This window comes from Erpetoichthys calabaricus, chromosome 14 (assembly GCF_900747795.2).
Source record: "Erpetoichthys calabaricus chromosome 14, fErpCal1.3, whole genome shotgun sequence".
In the NCBI taxonomy this organism is placed as follows: Eukaryota; Metazoa; Chordata; class Cladistia; order Polypteriformes; family Polypteridae; genus Erpetoichthys; species Erpetoichthys calabaricus.
Genome location: NC_041407.2, coordinates 75,152,820 through 75,175,280, shown reverse-complemented (window position 1 = coordinate 75,175,280; position 22,461 = coordinate 75,152,820). Strand labels below are relative to the sequence as shown.

The 22,461-nt window shown below is 39.6% G+C and overlaps 1 protein-coding gene across 1 annotated transcript; it reads left to right on the top strand.

Moving 5' to 3' along the window:
• Positions 1-4,231: 4,231 nt before the first annotated feature.
• On the top strand, positions 4,232-6,583 carry LOC114665111 (nuclear receptor subfamily 0 group B member 2-like). Its single transcript, XM_028819508.2, has 2 exons — positions 4,232-4,869; positions 5,047-6,583. The coding sequence occupies exons 1-2, from the start codon at positions 4,323-4,325 to the stop codon at positions 5,286-5,288; spliced, it is 789 nt and encodes a 262-aa protein (XP_028675341.1). The 5' UTR covers positions 4,232-4,322; the 3' UTR covers positions 5,289-6,583.
• The last annotated feature ends 15,878 nt before the right edge of the window (positions 6,584-22,461 follow it).

Below are 22,461 nucleotides of genomic sequence, written 5' to 3'. Positions count from 1 at the left end.
ACTGTGGGAGGAAACCGGAGCGCCCGGAGGAAACCCACGCAGACACGGGGAGAACATGCAAACTCCACGCAGGGAGGACCCGGGAAGCGAACCCAGGTCTCCTAACTGCAAGGCAGCAGCGCTACCACTGCGCCACCGTGTCGCCGAAGCTCTAAATGTTAAAATTAATTAAAGCTATATTATCAAGATCTCTGTGGCACTAAGGATTTATGAGTCGAATTGAAAGACGTCAACAAAATCTTGAACAAAACTACAACATACAGGTAACCTTATGTACATTATCAAGTAAATCAGAGCCTTGTATGGACATCCATATATAAATGTTACAAAGCAAAGCTAAGGCAAATAAACAGGAATAAAAGGAAAGAAAAATCACTTCCTTTTAAAATAATGATAATTGCAGATAAAAAGTGACATAGTAATTGATCGTTATTTACCAGCCGGATCCTCTGGGTATCTGGTGCATGAAACAACCTGCCCCCACTTCCTCAATTTGTGTGTATCATGTGTCCTGCAAAACACATACGGTATAGGTGGAGTGAAAGATTGCTTAAGAGACAAAGAACCTAAGGTAGTTCTTCAGTAAAGTCAATACTGAACTCCTCTTCTGGTCTGGTGTAAATACATCCATCCATCCATCCATTATCCAACCCGCTATATTCTGACTACAGGGTCACGAGGGTCTGCTGGAGCCAATCACAGCCAACACAGGGTGCAAGGCAGGAAACAAACCCTGGGCAGGGTGCCAGCCCACCGCAGGGCTCACACACACACCCCAAGCACACACTAGGGACAATTTAGAATCGCCAATCGCCTGGTATGTTATTCATTTTTTGTGCATTTTTCTTCATCAATTTACAAGCCTGCAAACTTCTTTTGAGGGTTTTCTGGAGCCCTAGATTCTGAATCTTGTATTAGTTTTTGGAATGAAAGCTTACTGTTGTTACCTTTTTTGTCGCCATTTTATTTTATTCATGATAACTACCATGTTGGTCATCCCATCATTAGGTCAGCTTTGCAATGTTAGGGCCTTTCCTCAGCGGTTGTGAACTATTGGTAATGATATGACAGGTTAAAAAGTCTTTCTTTTGCAGGTTCAAGAATTCCAAAAACCTTTTAGACAACTGGTCTTTTGTTTAAAACAACCTTTATTGTAAACTACATTTTGGTTTCGATTTGTGCCAGAACTTTTGACTAACATTTATTTTCTCATTTTGGTTTGGTTTTGGTAAAGGTGATGCTGTCTCCACCGTTTTGACTCTTTTCAAGCTTTGAATGTTAATCCCCTTTTAGAAAAACCTTACTTATTAGTGTGCTAGCATAAAAATCTGTTGGAGAGCCATGAAATTTCAATTGCTAGATAAGTATAAATTAACCATTTCCATATTAATTTCTTTAGAGGCCCTAAATATACTGCATTAGAAAAACATATCACAGTCATCATATATGAAGAACAAAAATAGTCTGAAATAAAAAAATGAACAGTGGCCCCAGGGTTTGCTTCACTTTCCTGACATTGTGTGGTCAGTGTAAACTAGCCAGTAAAAAAATAAAATAAAATAATGAGAAAAGTTGCAAATAATATTCATGCAGAGTGTCGAACAAGGGTTTATGCGAAAAAAGCTAAGCAAAAGCAGTGTCAGGTGACAGTCTGGCTTTTCAAAAGAAGATCTGAAGAGCTGTTGATCTTATAGACATACCTTTATTGGGGAAAATGAGCACTGTGACAAAACTTAGCAACTCACCTGGTCATGTCAACTGCCATACTGAATCAATCTCAGAAGCTAATAAGAAAAAAGAAAAGGTAAAACAAAATGGATAAAACAATACAAAAACATACCTACCTGGCTGATACACCTCACAGGCAGTGAGCATAATGATAAAAAAGAGATCCTTTATAAATATCATATAATAATTAACAAAAACGGTGCAAAGGACTTTAAGTCAAAAATAGCAAAAACATCCCTAAAAGGGAAAGAGACAAACTATTTAAAACTATTACTGTAAAAAAAAAACAAATTAACTGTAAAATGTAGTTATTTACTGCAGTGGGCTGGCACCCTGCCCAGGGTTTGTTTCCTGCCTTGCGCCCTGTGTTGGCTGGGATTGCCTCCAGCAGACCCCCGTGACCCTGTAGTTAGGATATAGCGGGTTGGATAATGGATGGATGGATGGATGTAGTTATTTATTGTAGTGATTCAAAAAGGGGAATGTACAGGAACAGAAAAGGAGCAAAAATAGATTTGTTAAAATGCAAACCTAAAGTGAACAACACCAAAAATCAGAAACCTTAAATCAAAAGCAGATGGTTAAAACCATGAAATCCACAATTAGAAAGACAAAAACAATCAAAAAGACAGGAATAAAAGTGCTGAAACCACCTTGTGTCAGCAGCTTCTCCTTTTATACCACTGTGGCTGTCCTCAAGCTGCATCATTAGGTGACCCATTAGGCTCTACATAAAGGAGGCAGAGCACAAAACAAAGAAAACTAAAACATATAATACTAACATAACACAAAACTGCAAAACAATTAGTAAACTCCACCTTATCAATAAACGAAACATTAATCATATAACATACTGTAAAAAAGGAAAAAGACAATATCAACAATATATTTAGAATAATATAATAAGACAGCAAAACATTTTAAAACAAACAGAAAACATACTTGAGTCAGGGATGATACCCTGGCTAAAACTTAACAGAAACCAACCTTGTACTGATAAAAGAGACATTTTATTAAAACAAGAACAATTATACAGTTTAGGGCTATGTCCACACTGCTATGTTTTCCTATTAAAACAGCATTTTAAAGGAAAACCATCTCCATCCACTCCAACCTTTTTTTACATCATTTACAAAAGTTTATCTGTCCACATTACAATGACTGAAAACACATACTGTATGACATAGACGTTTATCAACAGTGGGCACACGCCCATCAGTGGAAAAATGTTTGATGGGATGGTAACAGCACCAAGCACAGGTTTAACCAAAAAACAGTTGTAACCATTAAATTATATGTCACACATACAGTATGTAACATTCAAAATGTTCAAAACACAATTTAGATGCATACAGGTAAGCATGCACAACAAGCGCCACGGAAAGCAACTCTTTAATGCCTGCTATGTTATAATATGGTTTTCTTCTGTGAAATGTTGTAATGAGCAGAATCCAGTCAGGAAAAGGCCACGAAATGAGCACCAACCAACACAGAGTGTGATAAGAGTCAGCGTATTTAAAAGTGTACGTTTTCCCCATCCACATTACAATGGTCAGGCTGTATTGCTAGAAGTATACAGCTCTGGAGACAATTTTCACAATTCGCTATTTTTGAGGGTTGAAAATGCCAGGGTAGTGTGAATGAGAGGCAAAAATGTAAACTAATGTCTGCGTTTTTAAACAAAAACATAGAAGTGTGGATAAAGCCTAAGTCTGGAACGTTATCTGGTAAGTTAATTTACTAAAGCCAGTCTAAATCAAGATACAAACTAACACAAAAAAATAATATTTAAGATTAAAGAGCTCAAGTCAGACCATCACTTGCTACTCATGCACTTCATTTTATACAAAGGCCTACCAGAGAACAGAAGTGTCAATGACATGGCAGTTGGTCATTGAGTAGTGACTAGGCATGGCTGAAAACCGGAACATCGCTGCTTTCCTGCAGGTCAGTGAATTTTACTTTGAGACCCCGTGAAAATAAAAAAAATAACTTGATGGTTGCTGTTTTATATAAGTCTTTTTTTTATAATTAAAGTGTGCGTGTGTGTGTGTGTATTAGGAATACACTGAACTACAGAATTCTTAAAGATTCAGGTCCAGCCATATCGCAAAGTATATATGTACTGCACAGTAATTTTAGATTGCGTCATAAAAACAAGGTCACTTTCGTTTTCATAAGAATATTTCCAATGTTTGCTCTGGCCCATTTCCTGCTCAATAGGTGCAAGCCAGAGACGATTGCCTCTTTATTCTGTCTGTTTGATTACACCCTTAGTCCTTGGTAGCTTGGTACAGGTTGGGTTAATGACTGAGGTAATGCAGATAAGACAGCAGCACCCTCCAATAAACTGTCAGACTTCATTGAGAAAAGCTTATCTGCTCCACGTGGAGCAAAGCCTCCCAAGCCAAGCAGTCCAGGGTCATTTTGTTTTTCAATGAGAGATTTTTTTTTTTTTTGTCGGCGGGTCAAGGTTGCCTTGTTTTACTGAGTGGGAGACAGTCTGTATAAATAGAAGAAAGATGCTTGAAGACAGGTACTGAGTACTTGTATTTCCAGAGCACAGCTTATATTTAATTTGTAAGACAAGGAACATGGCCTGCTTTGAAATGTTCTATGAACAATGTGAGTGCTTCAGAAAAGGAAGCCATCATTCAAATGCCATACTTTACAACATTTTAAGCCAGAAAGACACAATTAACAACAATTATAGCGTCGGGCAGCAAAACTGCCACTGCAAGGTCAGGAGATCAGTCCGTCTGAAGAACCCCGAGAAAACCTGTCAGGGGGCTTCTGACATTCTGGTAAAGACAATCAGCTTCATGAAGAACCTGCCATCTTTTCACCAGCTTCCTATAAAGGACCAGCTGGCTCTCTTGCAGAGCAGCTGGGCCCCACTTTTCATTCTGGGGCTTGCTCAAGAGGGTGTGAACTTCGACGTGACAGATGTCCCAGCTACCAGCATGCTGAAACGCATCCTTCTGGACGGACAGATCCCTGAAGCAAGTGAACCTTTTGACAGGCCACAGCCCACTTTGGTTGGAGTACAGCGGCTAAAATCTTGCCTGAATAAACTCTGGAGCTTGGATCTCAGCCCCAAAGAATATGCTTATTTGAAGGGGACTATTCTTTTTAATCCTGGTAAGTCCGTACCTATTGGCATAATATTTTTTATTTAAAATAGAACCCACTGGTGTAAAACAGGTTAGCCAAGAGGTGGTTTAAACATCTTTTTTGGCAAGTTAGGTATGTTTCCACTACACATAGCCAGGGCATTGCTGAAGGATTGATGTCTGTCGTTTCTCTCGTTTTCTCCAGACGTTCCAGGACTTAGGACATCCCAGTTCATCGAGAGCTTGCAACAGGAGGCGCAGAGAGCCCTCCACGAGGTACTCGCACCTCTCCATCCCGAAGACACGGGACGTTTTGCTCGCATCCTTTTGATCGCTTCCACGTTGAAGACTATCACTCCCATGTTCATCACTGAACTATTTTTTCGTCCCGTTATTGGTCAGACGGACCTCCTTGACTTACTGGCTGAGATGCTTTTCGCCAGATAAGTGGGATTTAACACAAGACTATTTGGAAAAGCTGCACTGTGGTGTCTACGCGCCTGCATTCCGTGGACGAGCGCGCAGTCGGTAAAGCAGGCGGCCGCCTCGCTGCTCCGTGGTGCTAAGGCGATGCAGGAAGACCCGGACTCCAATCCAGCTCTATTAGAATATGTAAAACGGGACACTTCTTTCAGGCTTGTATTATATATTTAGTAAAGAGGACTGGAAATCGAGAAGGGGGTATTTTATAAATATTTCACCAAGTCATCTGAATTCTATATTTAACCCAAGCTCTGTTTAAACTGAACACAATTAGGAGAATCGAACTATTTTGGCTGGCGAATATTCTTACTGAACTGCACATTTTAAATTACAATCCACTTTTAACAACATTTTAAACTTAAGGTGCATAATGTACATATTGTAAAATGATGCTTGCAATTTATCATATTAGTGATGCAAAAGATGAGTTTCAAATGGCACCAGGAGGATAAATTATATTATTTAGTGTAACGCCGCGTCCAGGACTGGCTCCTGCCTTGCATTTAATTTTGCCGGAACAGACTTCGCTTCCCCCTCCATCCATATTTTCTGGTGTTTCTCAAATTCCACCTTCTGTTTTCATTATTGCAGAGCACATATTTCCGAGGTAAAGATAAAAAAAAACCGACAGTTTAAATTTCTCAGAGAGGCTGAAATTGTGAGTGAGATAAAATAATATTTTCTACCCCGGCTCGGAGGAGCTGCAGGAGAGTCCGTCCACAGCAAACCAAAGAGGTATAAACAGTTGTACAGATTTACAGTTCAAGTACATTTACTGTGTCATTTGTCAGTTTTCTGAGTTAACCACACACCTTGGAGACGAGTAGCTGCTCCGGCGCTTAAAGACCGCCACTTTACATTCTGCTGTCCTGTAAACCGAAGAGGTGAGCCCGTGAGTTATTTTTTTCACACTGGAAAATACATTTGAAAGGCAATACCAATCAATATTGGTGAATAAGTCACATGTTAAAAGTACTTGTGCAAATTAGAGAAGACTGCAACTTGTACAGTCCAGATTTGAGCACCACTCACTGTACATATGATTTTTCCAGACCTCCCGTTAAAAGTTCTAAAACAGAAAAAATGTTGACATCATTATAATGAAATACTTGCAAAATGGATCGACAGGTCTATAAATTGTATACTGTATAGCTTATGATTGTGTGGTGTTTTATTTGTATACACGAGGAGCCTAAAGTGTAAAATAAGTCTATTTTCTTTTAAAAGTTCACGAGAAAATAAATATTTTTTTAATAAAATTTCTTGAAGTTTGCAATGTTTGTTTAGTTTGGAGTGGATTAAAACAGATGGGTGAAACACGAATGTGGCGCTCTTATTCTGTGTTCTGTGTCTGCATTATGGGTTCATTCAGAACATGTTTAACCATATGGAAATCTGGAGGGAGGGAAGAAAGTGGGCTTTTAGTCCCATCTCTTACTCCCAAGGACATTGGATCTAATTCCGATTCGTCAGTGTTCGTTTGGAGATTGCGTGTTTATGCCCCTTGTTGGATAAATTGGGAACTCTGCGCGACCATTTCAGAGGAAGGGTTGAGCTGAGTAAATAAAATGAATGTTTCAAACACATTAATCCATTCATCTATCCCATCTATTCCATCATTTCTTGTTTCAACACCAAGAATATAATATACACATTTTATCGGGATATAACCTAAAACTTTCAATAACAAATCAGACGGGGTCATATCGGGATATAAATGCGCACAAGTTCCGTTCTTTGACTATTCCCTGAACCTATTAATCAATCAGTCCATTTACGAAACTCACGTTTTTCCTGTACACAGTTGAAAAGAGAAGGGGCGCCAACCTGAAACAATTTCAGGGCTCACTCAGACACATACCAGGACCACTATTTGACAATTAACTTGAACGAGTTTGAGATTTTGTTACCAATGAAAGGGGGCACAGGGCGCTGCAAACCGCTGCATCACCCTACCATTTCGTCACCCGCACTGTCTTACTTTTTATGTTAACTTTTAATAAAAGTGTCGGTGCTTTTGTTTGGGTGGCGCAGTGGGTAGCGCTGCTGCCTCGCAGTTAGGAGACCTGGGTTCGCTTCCCGGGTCCTCCCTGCGTGGAGTTTGCATGTTCTCCCTGTGTCTGCGTGGGTTTCCTCCGGGTGCTCCGGTTTACTCCCACAGTGCAAAGACATGCAGGTTAGTTGGATTAGCGATTCTAAATTGGCCTTGGTGTGTCCTGCGGTGCGTTGGCGCCCTGCCCGGGATTGGTTCCTGCCTTGCGCCCTGTGTTGCCTGGGATTGGCTCCAGCAGACCCCTGTGTTCGAATTCAGCGGGCTGGAACATGGGTGGGTTATTCTGTTTTGGCTATTAGTCCTCTTCTGTATTTCCTTTAAATTGACAGCGTTAAATTCAGTAAATCGTTTGCCCTCGGGACAAAGCAATAACTGGTTAAACAAACCATAGAAATGACTTTAGATTCTCTCTCTATATATTTTTAACTTTTCCATTTCAGGCTAGAGCTTATGTATTTTCCACTCCTTTTAGATTTGTAAAAACACAAACCAAAGAAATTCAGGATGGGGAGAGGATTTCATTGATTGGGGACACACGCGCCGACAGCACCTGCCATGAACATCTGTGGGGCTGTGTGGGAATAACTCGAGCACACGAGACACTGGGGCAAACAAAACATTAAGATAAGGGGCTGAGCCGCCAATCATTTAATCCTCAAAACAGCCAAACTGTTACATCAGTTAATGCATCAGTAACTACACCGCCGTTTGCAGACCCGGTCATTAAAATACAGAAAAGTGGTTAGGACTGGTAAAATATACGAAAAAATCAATTGAGATGCATCAGAAACTTTAGAAGAAAACAACAACATAAAAGTGGTATTTTTTATTATAATAGTTTTACAAAATTTTCAGTACTATAGTACAACATTGTGATTTTGTGGCAATACAATTATTCATAAAATATTACTGTACAGTGAATCCATTAAATGATTTTGGTCACTATACCACTGCTTAATTGTAAATTTGCATACATTTTTCTGTTTTAAATAATTTATTTACACCTTAACCTGTATTTAAGCATTTTTTTACTTTGTGAATATGTAAATGTGCAGTTACATTAATGTATTTTGGCGAGAATTACAACTGGGATTACAAACCCTGAATGTAAAGTCTCTTCGGCAGCATCGCTAACTTCTGCGCCACCATGCCATCCTGTACCGTGTACGTGTTTGTGTGTGTGTGTGTGTGTATAGTTAATATACATATGTGTGTGTGTGTGTGTGTGTGTGTGTGTGGGCGTGCATTTAAACTGGCACTATAGCGACGAGATGTGAGAGTACCACCGCCATGAAAATGAAGTTACCGTTTAGGTAAGGTTGCGTTATTTCTTGTATGAACGAAATATAACCTTTTATGTACTTTAATGTAATGTATACCTAGGGAATAATTAGACTAAATTAGATATACGTTAATATGAAATTGAATGTTAGTGCTATGGGGACCATCAAAACTCCATTTTGCAAAAAGTCAGGTAAATAAGGATTGACAATTGCATTGTCAATAAAGTGTAATATTCTACCACCCATGCATCAATAATAATAACTGTTTATTCTACTTGTGCTTCCATTTCTATCCCCACTTCTTCACAAATAACAGTGTTTATTCTAACAGTAACAGGTGAAAGGCAGCAGCATAGCCTTGCCTGGTAGAGATGGTGGTGCTTCACAAAGTGCACCCACCCAAACACACCAACACTAACATCAGAAACGTGGAGAAAAAACAAAAACAAAAAGCATGAGGAGAACATGCAAACTCCATGCAGAAGTAACCACATTGATAGCTGAAATTTTTACAATATACTGTATATACTGTAGTTTTAATTAAAACAAACTTTAAATGTGGAAAGGGTTTCAGTATTCCTGGAGATTTACTGTGCAGTTACCTTATGATGTAGGTAAGCAGCACTGTCTCATGCCTCCTGAAATCAGGGTTCAACTCCTGGCCTGGCCACTGTCTCTGTGAAGTTTACACGTTTAAATGTTGCCTCTTAATGTGCCTTTTATGGGTGAATGTAAACTAAAGTGTGAAGACTCTTTACAATGGATTGGCATTTGACCCGGGTTTGATTTTGGCTTTGCACCCATTACTGCCAAGGTAGGCTTAAAATCTCTGTGGGGATGTAATAGACTAAAGAGCTTCAGAAAATGGATGGAAGGATAAATCAAAGGTATAACAAGGCTAGAAAAATGCCCTGAGTCACATCATTCTAAACCATCATATTTTCACTTCAGAAGAGTGATATAGACTATGTGAGACTATTGAATCTGCATTTTATATATAGTAGCAAATTACAAGATGAATGCAACAGCAAAGTGCCCTGCACATACTGTGCCTGACTAACACAGTTATGGTCTCAGTGTAGGCGAGTGACTTGCGCACGACCTACACAATGAGTCAGCTCTAAGATTTAAAACCGCAGTCCTGTGGCTTTTGGTCAAATACCTCAGTCACTGGGGTCAAACACCTGTTAGCACTCTAGTAACTCCATTTGGAGCTGTAAATGTTAAGTAATAATGTAACAGAATACATGTAAAATATTTCTGAGATTGGGGCAAGAATTCAAAGGAGACATTGTGCAGGTTTACTAGCAGGCCTTCACTTTATTGCTGTCTGATTCATCTGTCAAGGTCGAGCGTAAGCCTGAGCAATGGCAGCCCACAAAAGGCCTGTGTCACACGCGCACACTCATATCCAGCACCCACGCAGACACTCCTCTCACTCAACTGAACTGAATGAAGATCTTTATCTGCTTGATATAAAACCTTTGGCTCTGAGTCATTCTTTACTTACAGCGCACATAAGCAGGCCACATGGATTCAGGTCTGCTTCAGTCCTATATGGGTGTGCAAGCTTTATAACTCCGGTGTCATACACTGCAGTGCCTCTCCCAATGGACTCAGTCAGTCATTCAGTCATCAGTTCATTCACCCATCACCATATTAAGGGGTCACGAGAAGATGGAGTCAATTCTAACAGTATGTGCCACAGAGCTGGAATCAACAGTGGATGGGTGAGAAGACTGGAGGTCACCTACTTGCACATCAGGAGAACATACAAAGCTCCCTAAGAATCAAACGTTTTTTGTATAGTGCCTTTATAGAGCACACGATAAGAAGCCAACTTACAGTGCAAGACACAGAAGAATCAGATTTAAAACAACATGGAGAATGTAGCAGCCTGGATATTATGATGGCAAATGTGTTGAAAATAAACACAGTATAGTAACCTATTTCCAGTTTTTATTTTGACATCAAAAATTTAATATAGTGTTAAGTGTTAGGTGCTTCACATTAAATGTTGACTATCATGACTCACCCATCATTCAAATATTGTGCCCACCCTGTGCCCCCTTTGACTGTATTTACCTGTGGATATCATTTCCTTCAATTACGTCAATTAATCAGTCATTCCATCTTTCCACCTTCTGAACCTACTTTTCATTAAAGTTTTTTGGGAACCAAAAAATCTGTCTTTGTGACATTACGGGGAAAAGTGAGGACAAAAATCTGGAAGAGAGGCCAATCCATCATCATTATTATTATTATTATCATAATTTTTTTTAGATTAAAGCACTGGAAGAAGTCCTGCTGGAACACAGGGAAGAACATGCAAACTTGACATAAACAGTGTCAAAGTTGGGAAAGAAACCTTGGTGCCTGCAGCTGTCAGGCATCAGCACCTACTACAGGGCAATCCCATTTCTTATCTAACAAACTTTAATAATAATAATTCTTTGCATTTATACAGTGCTTTTCTCACTACTCAAAGCGCTCAGCAATTGCAGGTTAAGGGCCTTGCTCAAGGGCCCAGCAGAGCACAGTCAGTTTTGTAATTTACAGGATTCGAACCAGCAACCTTCCGGTTGTCAGTGCAGATCCCTAACCTCAGAGCCACCACTCTAAATTCTGGTACCCCAAAATATGGTTCATGATAAAATTATCCACCAGTTTCTTGCCTACATCCGATAATTCTGATTCTCCGTCTAAAGGATGAAGCATCAGGCGGAAGACAGCAGCCAGCAAGTCTATGGCAGGGCGCAGTAACTAACCCGGGGAGAATTTTGTCTTCTTAAGACCAACATGATGCATGTGTGTGGGTGGTAGGGCTGGGGGGCGTATTGGCTTGCAGATACAAGGAGAACGTAGGAATCGAGACACAGACAGTTTAGTTGAAAAGCATTACTTAAAAAGGAGGAGATATTTGAAATATTTTAATTTAAAACGTCCGAAAGACTTGGCGTGTCTGATTGAATAGTGAAGCGTCCCTGGGTCTGGACCTGTGGGGGTCCACGTTCCTCGGGTGGCCGCAGATCGTATGTGCACTTACATGCTGATGTTTGAATATAACCTAAGTGAGGCGGGGGCAGTTGGCATGTATCGGGGGCAAAGGGGCGAAGCCGATGGAAGCGGCCGCTGAAGAAGCCAACGGTCGTTTTTAGGACCACATATCACTAGTCTGGCATGTAGGGGCTGATTTCATACCACCGTCTCTCATCCACCCGAATTGTTACAATATGTAGCTATAAACTATTGTAGTTTGAGTTTGAGTGTGAGCGTGAGTGTGTCCGGTCTAGGAATAAGCTGCTTCACACACTGCTGTTCATATAAATATGCAAAAAATATTTGGATTTATGGACTCGTAAATCTGTGCAACCACTTACTTGATATTGCTACTACGAGAAGCGCAATTGACCTGCAGGAGGTTGTAGAGCAGAAGACAAAACTAACTGCGGTAATAAATGATACTGCACATCTTGACACATTATTATTAGGTACTTTTAGTCAACGAATTATTCAGCGGAAGTGTGTCAAAAACGCTACGTGGCCTCCTTTATACCAACGGTAATACACCTTAAATGCAATAACGCCTCCCTGTGGTTGCTCTCTTAACTAGACAAGACAAATATTTTTTCTTCGTTTCTGTAGTTTTTTGTGTTTGATGGGGTTATTGCTGTTGTTTCCTCTAATATTGATATAGTTCTTGAGCTTCTTTAAACGTTAAATTTTCCTTTAGGACAAATAGGCATCTATCTATCTATCTATCTATCTATCTATCTATCTATCTATCTATCTATCTATCTATCTATCTATCTATCTATCTATCTATCTATCTATCTATCTATTATACTCTGCCTTTCATATCTATCTATCTATCTATCTATCTATCTATCTATCTATCTATCTATCTATCTATCTATCTATCTATCTATCTATCTATCTATCTATCTATTATATTGTGCCTTTCATATCTATCTATCTATCTATCTATCTATCTATCTATCTATCTATCTATCTATCTATCTATCTATCTATCTATCTATCTATCTATCTATCTATCTATCTATCTATCTTGCCCAGAGTGGGCTGGGCGGTCTCATGGTCTGGAACCCCTGCAGATTTTTTTTTTTCTGTCCTCCCTGGCCATCGGACCTTACTCTTATTCTATGTTAATTAGTGTTGTCTTATTTTAATTCTTACTTTGTCTTTTTTTTTCTCTTTTCTTCATCATGTAAAGCACTCTGAGCTACATTATTTGTATGAAAATGTGCTATACACGTTGTTGTTGTTGTTATCTATCTATCTATCTATCTATTATATAGTGCCTTTCATATCTATCTATCTATCTATCTATCTATCTATCTATCTATCTATCTATCTATCTATCTATCTATCTATCTATGGTCTAAAAATGACCAGTCATTTTCTGTATATTACCGAATTAATGACGGGCCACCATTCCATCGCATGGCACACTCACACAAACTCCTCTGTCCAAAAGTAACTAATGTTCATACCAAATTCAGACAATGCCCATCTAATAATCCTTTTCCAAGCCCCCAAGAAGATTGGAACATATCCCTGCAGCATCGGGCACGTGAACTACGCAGGACGTATTAACTGACAGATTTAATGCAAACACCTACGCCCCCTATAGGGTTAAGAAAGGGAGAGTGCGGGTCTCACGATTCTTTTTATGTTTTGCTGCCATCTAGTGTGATGATGTCAGAGTTGCACTTTTTTTTCTTGCGCGCTAACCATGTTAACAATCTCAGGCTTGATTTGACTCTGATTAGACCCTGGTTAACCAGTTTGTTAATAAGATGCTTTTAATTTTGCCATCAGTCATTTCCTGGGCAGAAACCTTGAAGTCATGAAAGAACATCGAAGAATTTTAGAACATTCTGATCATAATTCTGAAAATAAATGAAGAAAACGTTTGTTCCATTCCTATCTGGATGTCTGTGCTGTCTATATCTCTTGGATCAGAAAGGCTATTCTAAATATGCTTTGGTGTGACTGTTTCTTATCCTCATTCACAGAGCTAATTAGATTTTGAGCAATTCCAGTTACTTCTTTTTGCTGGCTTTAGTATAAACTGCCCAGAAAGTAAAGCAAAAATACTGTTAGTAATTTTTAATATAAAACATAACAAAATAGATATATTGCTGCTATAGATATCACTGCTTTTATGAATTTTGCACATTCCCTTTGTGTCTGTTCTGATTTTCTGTCAGTTATGTATGTTATGTTAATCAGCACTGCTAAACCCACAGTCTGAGGCAGTGCACAGTACATAGATGTATTCGGCAATAGACTGGTAATCTATCCTGAGATGACACCTGCCTGGAACCCGAAGCTGTTGGGATATTCTCAGACCCCCTTAAAAAAGAAGAAGCAAGTTTAGAAAATGAATGAATGGATTGGTGGATGAGTGGATTGACAGAGGCAAAACTGGCACTGAACATTGGGTGGACCAACCAGGAGTGATAAAGAAACAAAAAAAAAGCTACACTGGTGACCAGGAAGCCACTCTACATGCCAGTTAAATCAGTGGCACCCAGGGGTGGAGAGCTCAGCAGCTACTAAATAATTGTAACTTCTATTACCTAAATGATTTCACAGATCCCCACAGATTCAGTGGTTCCAACATCTCATGCAGTCTGTAATGAAGGGGTAGCAGAACATAGACATGCCGTGTCATATGACACCATCACAGTCACAGTTTAGAAGTCAGGAACCTGTCTACTCTCATTGGGCCCAAGATGTTGTGACTGGAATTTCCTCTAAAGCAAAACATGTGAGGTCTTCAAAACTCAGCCAAGAAGCAGTCCAGAATCTTCACTGGTCTGCCCAGTAGAGGCTCACTTAGTCCAGCCAGGCCCCAAAAGTAGCACTACTTACTGCTGTCAGCTGGAGCAGGCCCAAAAATAGGGAGATTGCAAAACATCTAAAAGTATCATAAAAATAAAGCAAAAGCCCCACCAAGGGTAGGTGTAAACTCTCAGCTTGTATATACATGGCAAACAAAGAATCTTTATAAATTAAAGTTGTATTTAAAAAAAGTAAATAAAGAACAAAAATGTGAAAGATCCAAAAAGGCACAAACAAATTGCCTAAAAAGGCAATCCACAGTAACCAAGTCCACATACATTAAATGGAGGTCAAAAGCCTTAAACAGAGTCCAAAAAATGTCACCAAGAAAATCCAAAAACTAACAAAAATCATAAGGAAGAGAACTCACCAACTCCAAGCACATATAATGTACTGCATTTCCCATTAGCCTTCTGGGAGCGTCATGTGGTAGGTGTGGTAATGCTCCCAGCCTCTCTCTCTCTCTCTCTTCTGGAAGCAGTCTAATAAAAGCGATTGACAGGTGGCCCCGCCTACTGGGGAACCACCCACAAAACACAAGGAACAGGGGTAATCATACTCTCGTATATAAAAACTGAATAATAATGAAAATGACAAAAATGCATAATAATACAAGTAAACACATAAGAATATAAATAAATTATAATATTTAAAGGGTAAAAAATGAATACAAAAGACAAAAAAGAGGAGTTTAAACATAGGCAGGGGGGATCCCTGACCAAAACATAACAAAAAGAGCTTCTATAAGTGCAACAGGATAAGCTGCCAGTTACTGATGCAGCAGCCCAAAGTTTGCAGTTAGCCTCTGCATGTGAAGACCTGAAACAGAGAGTAGCAAGACACCATGATAAGACTTTAATAAAACTTAAGTTTCTTCTAAATTCAGACTGCACACTATTTTGCAAAACAGCATTGCCTGGCTGCACTTGTGATGTTTCCTTTGATGTTTTGTTTGATATCCTCAATGTACAGATCTGCTGTTTTGCTGGAAGAATTCTCTTTGATGCATTTGGTGACATCACTTAGATCTTTAAAAACCTTGATATCAGCTACAGTTATTTATTTAGTAGACACTTTAATGCTAGGGGAATTGCAAATATAAAGACCATGAAGACAAATATGAGCAAGGCACCACACACATAATTTTTTAAAGGCAGCACATCACGCCCTCATATATGTTAATTACCTATAGTATATGCTCATTATGGGGAAGTATGGTGGTTAAACACCCAGCATCCCAAACTCTGTTGTTGTTTGTGCGAAGTTTCCATGTTCTACCTGTGTCTGCTTGTGTGTTTTCTTAAAGTTAGCCTGTTTTTCATTGCTACATCTGGAAAGATGTGCTGGTTAGGGTAATCATTGTCAGAGACTACCAACCTGTTCAGGACTGTGCCTGGCCTTGTGTTCAGTCATCCCATAACTCTTAACTGGATTAAGTGGGTTTGAGAATGTTATATTATGTTAATTATAAATAGGGTGACATTGTGAATCACGTTCTCCTAAAATGGATTAACAGATTAGAAAAAATAGATGGATAGTGGTAAAGTGGCTAGTGCTGCTCCTGCATAGCTCCAGAGATCAGGGTATGAACCCTGGCTCAGTCTCTGTCTGAGCCAACATAACATTGGTTAACAGACAAAATGTTTCCTGGACCAAAATAGCAAAAGTTCCCCAGTTTTGACCCCCTGAACATGAACAAGATCACGAACATTTAATTTTAGCTCTGGTTTCTGAGGCACAGAGAACATCATATGAGAGGGGAGAGGTCTTCTGCAACCTATGAGAAAAGTTTCCAAGGTTGAGTGCAGCAAAAATAAGCAAGGGGATATCATTTGACTCCAGATATGAGAATCTGTCAAGGATGATCACTTTAATATAATTCTCCATGGTATGGAATAGCATGTGTTGGGATTCTTTTAAACAAGTCTCTGTAAATTTCCTAGGAAATGAGAGCACACAACTACAAGGCCATCATTGAGAAGCTGCTTTTACCCCCTCCCAAGTTGGAGTGCAGCATGTCTTTGAAAATTCACTTTCTTCCATTTGGACTTCTTTGCTGAAAACAGTGGTGGAATGAGGGGTGAACATTGGAAACGTTTACACCAAGAAATGTCAGCAATGGAATGGAGATACCAAGGGGAATGGAGAAGTGCAATGCTTGCAGATTACTGCTGGACAGTGACAAGAGATGCCCCTGAAGTTGGCTACAAACAGCAAGTGAAATAAACAAGAACATTGTAGGCCTGGCTGAAGACTTTGTTACCGTTATGAAGCTATTAACATTTACCCTAGTTTAGTGAAAATGCCATACATACTACACATTTTGTGTATAATCATTCCCTGAATTTTTATGTTGAGTTGTAGCTAAAAAAATAGTAAAACAAATCTTTACACTTTATGTACATGAAACGTCTAATTTGAATAAGAATTTTTTTTTCATTAGCACAAAGTACTTTTTGGGTGTATATCTGGGTTCATTTGAAACTGAAATGAAAAATTTGTTGACCTGTTGTTTTGTCGTGTTTGGGTCCTTGGGTGACACTATTCTACCCGTTATACTCTATTATGTAGCCCTTAATAGAATATCTCAAACCCCACACTCTTACCATGTTGTAGTTCTGCACTTTTCCCTTCCTTTTATATCTGTAAACCTGGAGGAGTAAAAGAGCAGGCAGGAGAAAGTTACAGGCTTAACTATGCATTACAGATAATATGCCCAAATTATAAGGAAGAAGAGTACAATGAGCATTAAAATAATAAATAAAAATACAGCATGATAATCAGCTACCAGGCAGCTCTGTGTTCTTTGGTCTTGCATGGCTCTTGAATGTACTGAGTGATGACTTGGCTGTGTCTGTGAAAGGAAAATGGTAGATAGAGAGATTGAGAGGTAGAGATGCTGAATTTATATCCGTCTCTGTCACAAGTCATGGACCAATGAGACGTCATGTTGCAGAAAAGCCCTCCTGTTTAAACGAGCAATCCTAATGAGCCACACTACATTCCTCCAGTACCTTCTTCATACGAGTTTTTGTTTTGACTGAATACCATACCATTGCTTCCAGCTAGAGTGCCCTTTCATCTCAGACTAATATGGTCAGTTTAAGGCCTACCCAGTGGGTGGGGATGGCTCATACAATACCCTGCACTAAGTTAAAACAAAGCACCCTAGCAAAACCGGTTACAAACAGACAGATGAATGCTCCTAATCCACCTACTACAAATTACACTCCCAAAACAGCACTTACCAGAAAGGTTCTTATCAGAAATAGCATTCCTAAAACTTTGGGGGGTTCACAATGACTTGCTTAAAGATAGTGGTTTCTTTCTTAAAAAAAATCTTAAATGGCAATTATCCATCCATCCTCCAACCCGCTATATCCTAACTACAGGGTCACGGGGGTCTGCTGGAGCCAATGCCAGCCAACACAGGGCGCAAGGCAGGAAACAAACCCCGGGCAGGGCACCAGCCCACCGCAGGGCGCACACATACACACACCAAGCACACACTAGGGACAATTTAGAATCGCCAATGCGCCTAACCTGCATGTCTTTGGACTGTGGGAGGAAACCGGAGGACCCGGAGGAAACCCACGCAGACACGGGGAGAACATGCAAACTCCACGCAGGGAGGAGCCGGGAAGCGAACCTGGGTCTCCTAACTGTGAGACAGCAGCACTACCACTGTGCCACCGTGCCACCCCATGGCAATTATCAATATGCTTAATATTAATGTGCATCACACCAATGTATTTGTTTTCAAGTTTTCACCTACATTCATAAGATTAGTGAGTGAGTTGGGCTAATGGCATCCATACCAGGATGGTTTCTAGGTGTGAATGCAGTTCTTCCATGATAGGTTCTAATTCTGGGTGCCTGCAGCTGAGTATTGGAATAAGTGGGGTCCTGTGATGTTATTATACTTATTTTAAAATAAAATGTTAACGACTATAAAAAAAAATAGTGACTTCAAATAACATTGCGTCAGGTGAAATAAAGTCTGAAAAGGGATCTTTTTCAAAATGTGATGTGGTTCAGAAACTGTGTTGCATTATTTATAACCTTCTGCTCTTAAGGTACTGCATTTTATCTTTTTTTTCCTATTCTCATTCCCTTTAAATAAAGCTCTTCCTCGTCCATGTAAGGTTTACTAGTTAGGAACAATCTACTGACTGACTTGAGTATTTGCCTGCCAGGTATTGCAATTTTCTATACATCTGCATGAAGGGACACAGGATGCAAAACTGATAAATGAAACTAGGCCAGCACGGAATTAGTTTTGTTACAGAAATTGCTGTTGCTGTCAGCGGTGACAGAGAGCCGGCATGCTTGTCACATTGCTGACACTGAACATCTTGTTTGGCTGGTGGATGATTGTGTGCTGTCGAAGCTGATAATTCATTAAGCAGAACCCAGGGAAATTAATTCATAGGCTATCTAATTAAGCTTTGACAGATAACGAACAGTTATTTGGTCATATGTGACACCTGACATCTATTCTCAGTAGATATTAAATAAAATGAAAACAGTACAGACGCACACACTCACACATGCAATTGCTGTAGAAGCTGCATCTGATTGATGAAAAGTGGCCATTGTACCAGGGCGGGTGTGGGTACACTAAAAATGGAGGCAGTTGAAGAAACCGCCAAGGAATACAAAGCGGGAAACAGTAGACAAAAGAAGTAAAACAAAAGATGTGATGTATAAAGCATAATAGAACATGTGTGAAGAGAATCTTATAAATAAGGAAATTCATTAAGCACAATCCACTGAACACGTGAGGAAGAGTATCTCAATAATAAGTGACAAGAAAATATGGGTGACATGGTGGCAGTTTATTGTGCTGTAATGGTGGACTCAGAAAAGTATTCATATCCCTTCACTTTTTTCATTTCGTTCTGTTGCAACCTTGTGCTAAAATCATTTAAATTAATTTTTCCCAACATCAAGCAACACTCACTAGTTCAGACTGACAAAGTGAAAACAGCATTCTAAAGATTTTTGTAAATGTATTAAAAATACTGAAATGTCACACTGGCACAAGTATTCAAACCCTTGGCTATGACACTTGAAACCTGGCTCAGATGAGTCCCATTCTATTGATCATCGTCGAGATGTTTCTACACCGTGGTTGGAGTCCACCTTGTTAGGCTCCAAGAAGCACTTGTGGATATGCTGGAACAGCTTCACAGCTGGGAAGTCTCCTCCCAAAAGCCCCCTCTAGTTGCCCCCAAGGCAGGAGTGCTCTCCAGAACTATAACTGCTATGGGCCCCTGCAGGTTTCCAAGTGGAAGCTATGTTGGAGGGATGCTGACACCCAGTAGACTGGGGAACACGTGACTTTGGGAGCCCCATCTATCCATTATGTCACTGACTGGGAAAAGGCATAGGAGCCTTTCTTGCTGGGATGAACATCCATCCATGTTGTTCATCCATAAGTGCTTCTCAGCAGGTTATGGGAGCACCATTCACCTTGGTTGGGATGTTACTCCATTTATGATGTCTGCTACAGTCTGGTGACTCATCCATCCAGGTGTGGTTCCTGACTTGTACCCTACTCTGCTGCGATAAGACTTTGGTTTCCACAATCCTCAAATGGATGAAGAGAATGCATCTAATGGATGGTATACAGGGGTGGCTTTAAGCAGGGGAGTTGGGGAAAAAAAACTCAATTCATATGCCACTTCTGCTGATGTTTGAGTAAATGACTTCACCTGACTATACAGACATGTCTCATGTTTTGAAAAGCTTACAAGTGCCAGCTAATAGGATTTCCAATTAACAATTGCTATATAAATGTTCAGATAGATTTTTTAACAGGGTGAAGTCCTTGGTAAACTATACATGGACTGGAAAGCCAAGATTAATAGAAGTGTTTTCTTTTCCTGTAGTGTTTCTGTTGTCAGTAGTCCCCAAAGTAGAGGCAAATCTCTTTTTCATCACCTTCTAATCCAGGCCATCTCCATATTAGACCCAGTCACCTGCATATCCTTCTCTACTACATCTATTTTTTGCTTTCTCTTTCTTTTTCCCTTCTGGCAACCTCATTTCAAATACTCTCCTTAGCACATTGTTTTTTTCTAGTCTCCGGGTTCAACTCGCTGAAATCTTTTCTCAGTCTTCTTCTACTTTTACCTATTAATTTACTCAATCCATTTGTTCACCCTGCATATCCATCACACAACTTTCATCTCTTGAAAGTCCATTCTTTCAGCTTCTCTTCTAGCTGTTCCGAACTGCTACTCTGACTACCATCTTGTATATGTGTCCTTTTATCTTGGTTGCTAAATGCTCCCGAAGTTTAGATTCTCCATATTATGAAATGAGATGGCTGGAGGAATGTTTTTATTTTCTGAGCCACACAAGTGTAATTTCTCATGGTTAGTATTTATTTCTGCTACTCACACTCACATGTTAGGAACAGCACACATATACAATCTTCAAAGGTCACTTAAACATCTAAAATCCCACCAGCAGACAAGGCGCTGTTTTATTGGTAATAAATTCACATATACACTACCAGTCAAAAGTTTCACAACGCCTCAGGCTTTCCAGTTTTTCCTCAAATTTAATCAGTTGAAATGTACCTAAAATGGTGAAAAGGTAAGCAGTAAACTGCCAGAGGTTTAAATTTAAAGTTTAGTTTTTTTCAGACTATTTCATATGGGCCTTTTTCAGGGAATAACTAATAGGTTACAACCTACAGATGTTCTGCAGTAATTAAAATAAATTTAGCCTTGCAAGTTGAAGCAAACAATTGGCACAGGTGTCCCAACTTCTGTTGATTACTTAAAAACACCATAATTAGTTGGAACAGACTGTTACTACATCCTCTGAAGTACTACTTGGACAGTATTACACTGAAGAAAGTTGTAAATTCTAGTGATAACGGTAAGGAAACAGCAATTAAAAAATGAAATAAGACAGAGCATTATTACCCTTAGAAGAGTAGGCCTTTCATTTAGAGAAATTGCAAAAAAAAAAATCAAAGTGTCAGTGAATACGGTGTCCTACATAAATCCAATGACAATTGGAAACCGGAAGAAACTCCAATAAGAAGAGAATCCAAAGTCTCAACTCAATCAGAAGACAAGTTTCTGAGGCTCAGCAGTCTGCGTGATAGGCACCTCACAGCAGAGCAGCTTCAAGCAGAGCTTATCAGTGGTCAAGCAAAGCAAAGTAGACTTTGTGCTGCAGGTTTGACAGGGTTGGCAGCAGTAAGAAAGCCATTCTTTAAAGCATGTGAGGCCTGCCTAGGCCATGAAATCCTGGCTGTGGACTACTGAAGACTGGAAGAAAGTCTTATGGACTGATTAATCAAAATTTGAAATCTTTAGTTCATCACACAGGGTGTTTGTATGCCAAAGAGTTGGTGAAAGGATAGTTCTTCAGTGTGTGACATCAACTGTCAAACATAAAGGAGGAAGTGTGATGGTCTGGGTTTCTTTTGCTGGAGGCAGAGTTGGTGGCTTGCATGGAGTATCTGGCATTTTGAATCAAAAGGGTTACCACAGCATTTTGCAGCACCATGCAATACCTTCTGGTCTGTGTCTAGTAGGTTAGGGTTTCATGCTGCAGACAATGACCCAAAACATCCCTCCAAGCTGTGACTAAACTACATTAAAAGGAGAGAACAAGAAGGTACACTTCAAAACATGAAAAGCACAGTCTCCAGACTTAAACTCCATTAAGTTAGTTTGGGATGAAGTGGACAGAAGGATGAGAAGAAAGCAACCTACAAATGCAACACATTTGTTGGAACGTCTGCAACAGTGTTGGGAAGATCTTTCTCACCAATATTTGATTTCCCTTATAGAAAAAATGCCATGTGTGTGTTTGGCTGTTGTATCAGCAAAATGTGGCTACTTCAATGAATCAAAAATTTGATTAAAAAATTTAATACAATTTTGTACACTTAATGATTCCT

What these genes read in the sequence shown, in the direction of transcription:
- LOC114665111 (XM_028819508.2), top strand. Translation starts at nt 4,323, where the DNA reads ATGGCCTGCTTTGAAATGTTCTATGAACAATGTGAGTGCTTCAGAAAA. An exon ending in GACTATTCTTTTTAATCCTG is followed by an intron (nt 4,870 to 5,046) that starts GTAAGTCCGTAC and finishes CGTTTTCTCCAG; the next exon opens with ACGTTCCAGGACTTAGGACA.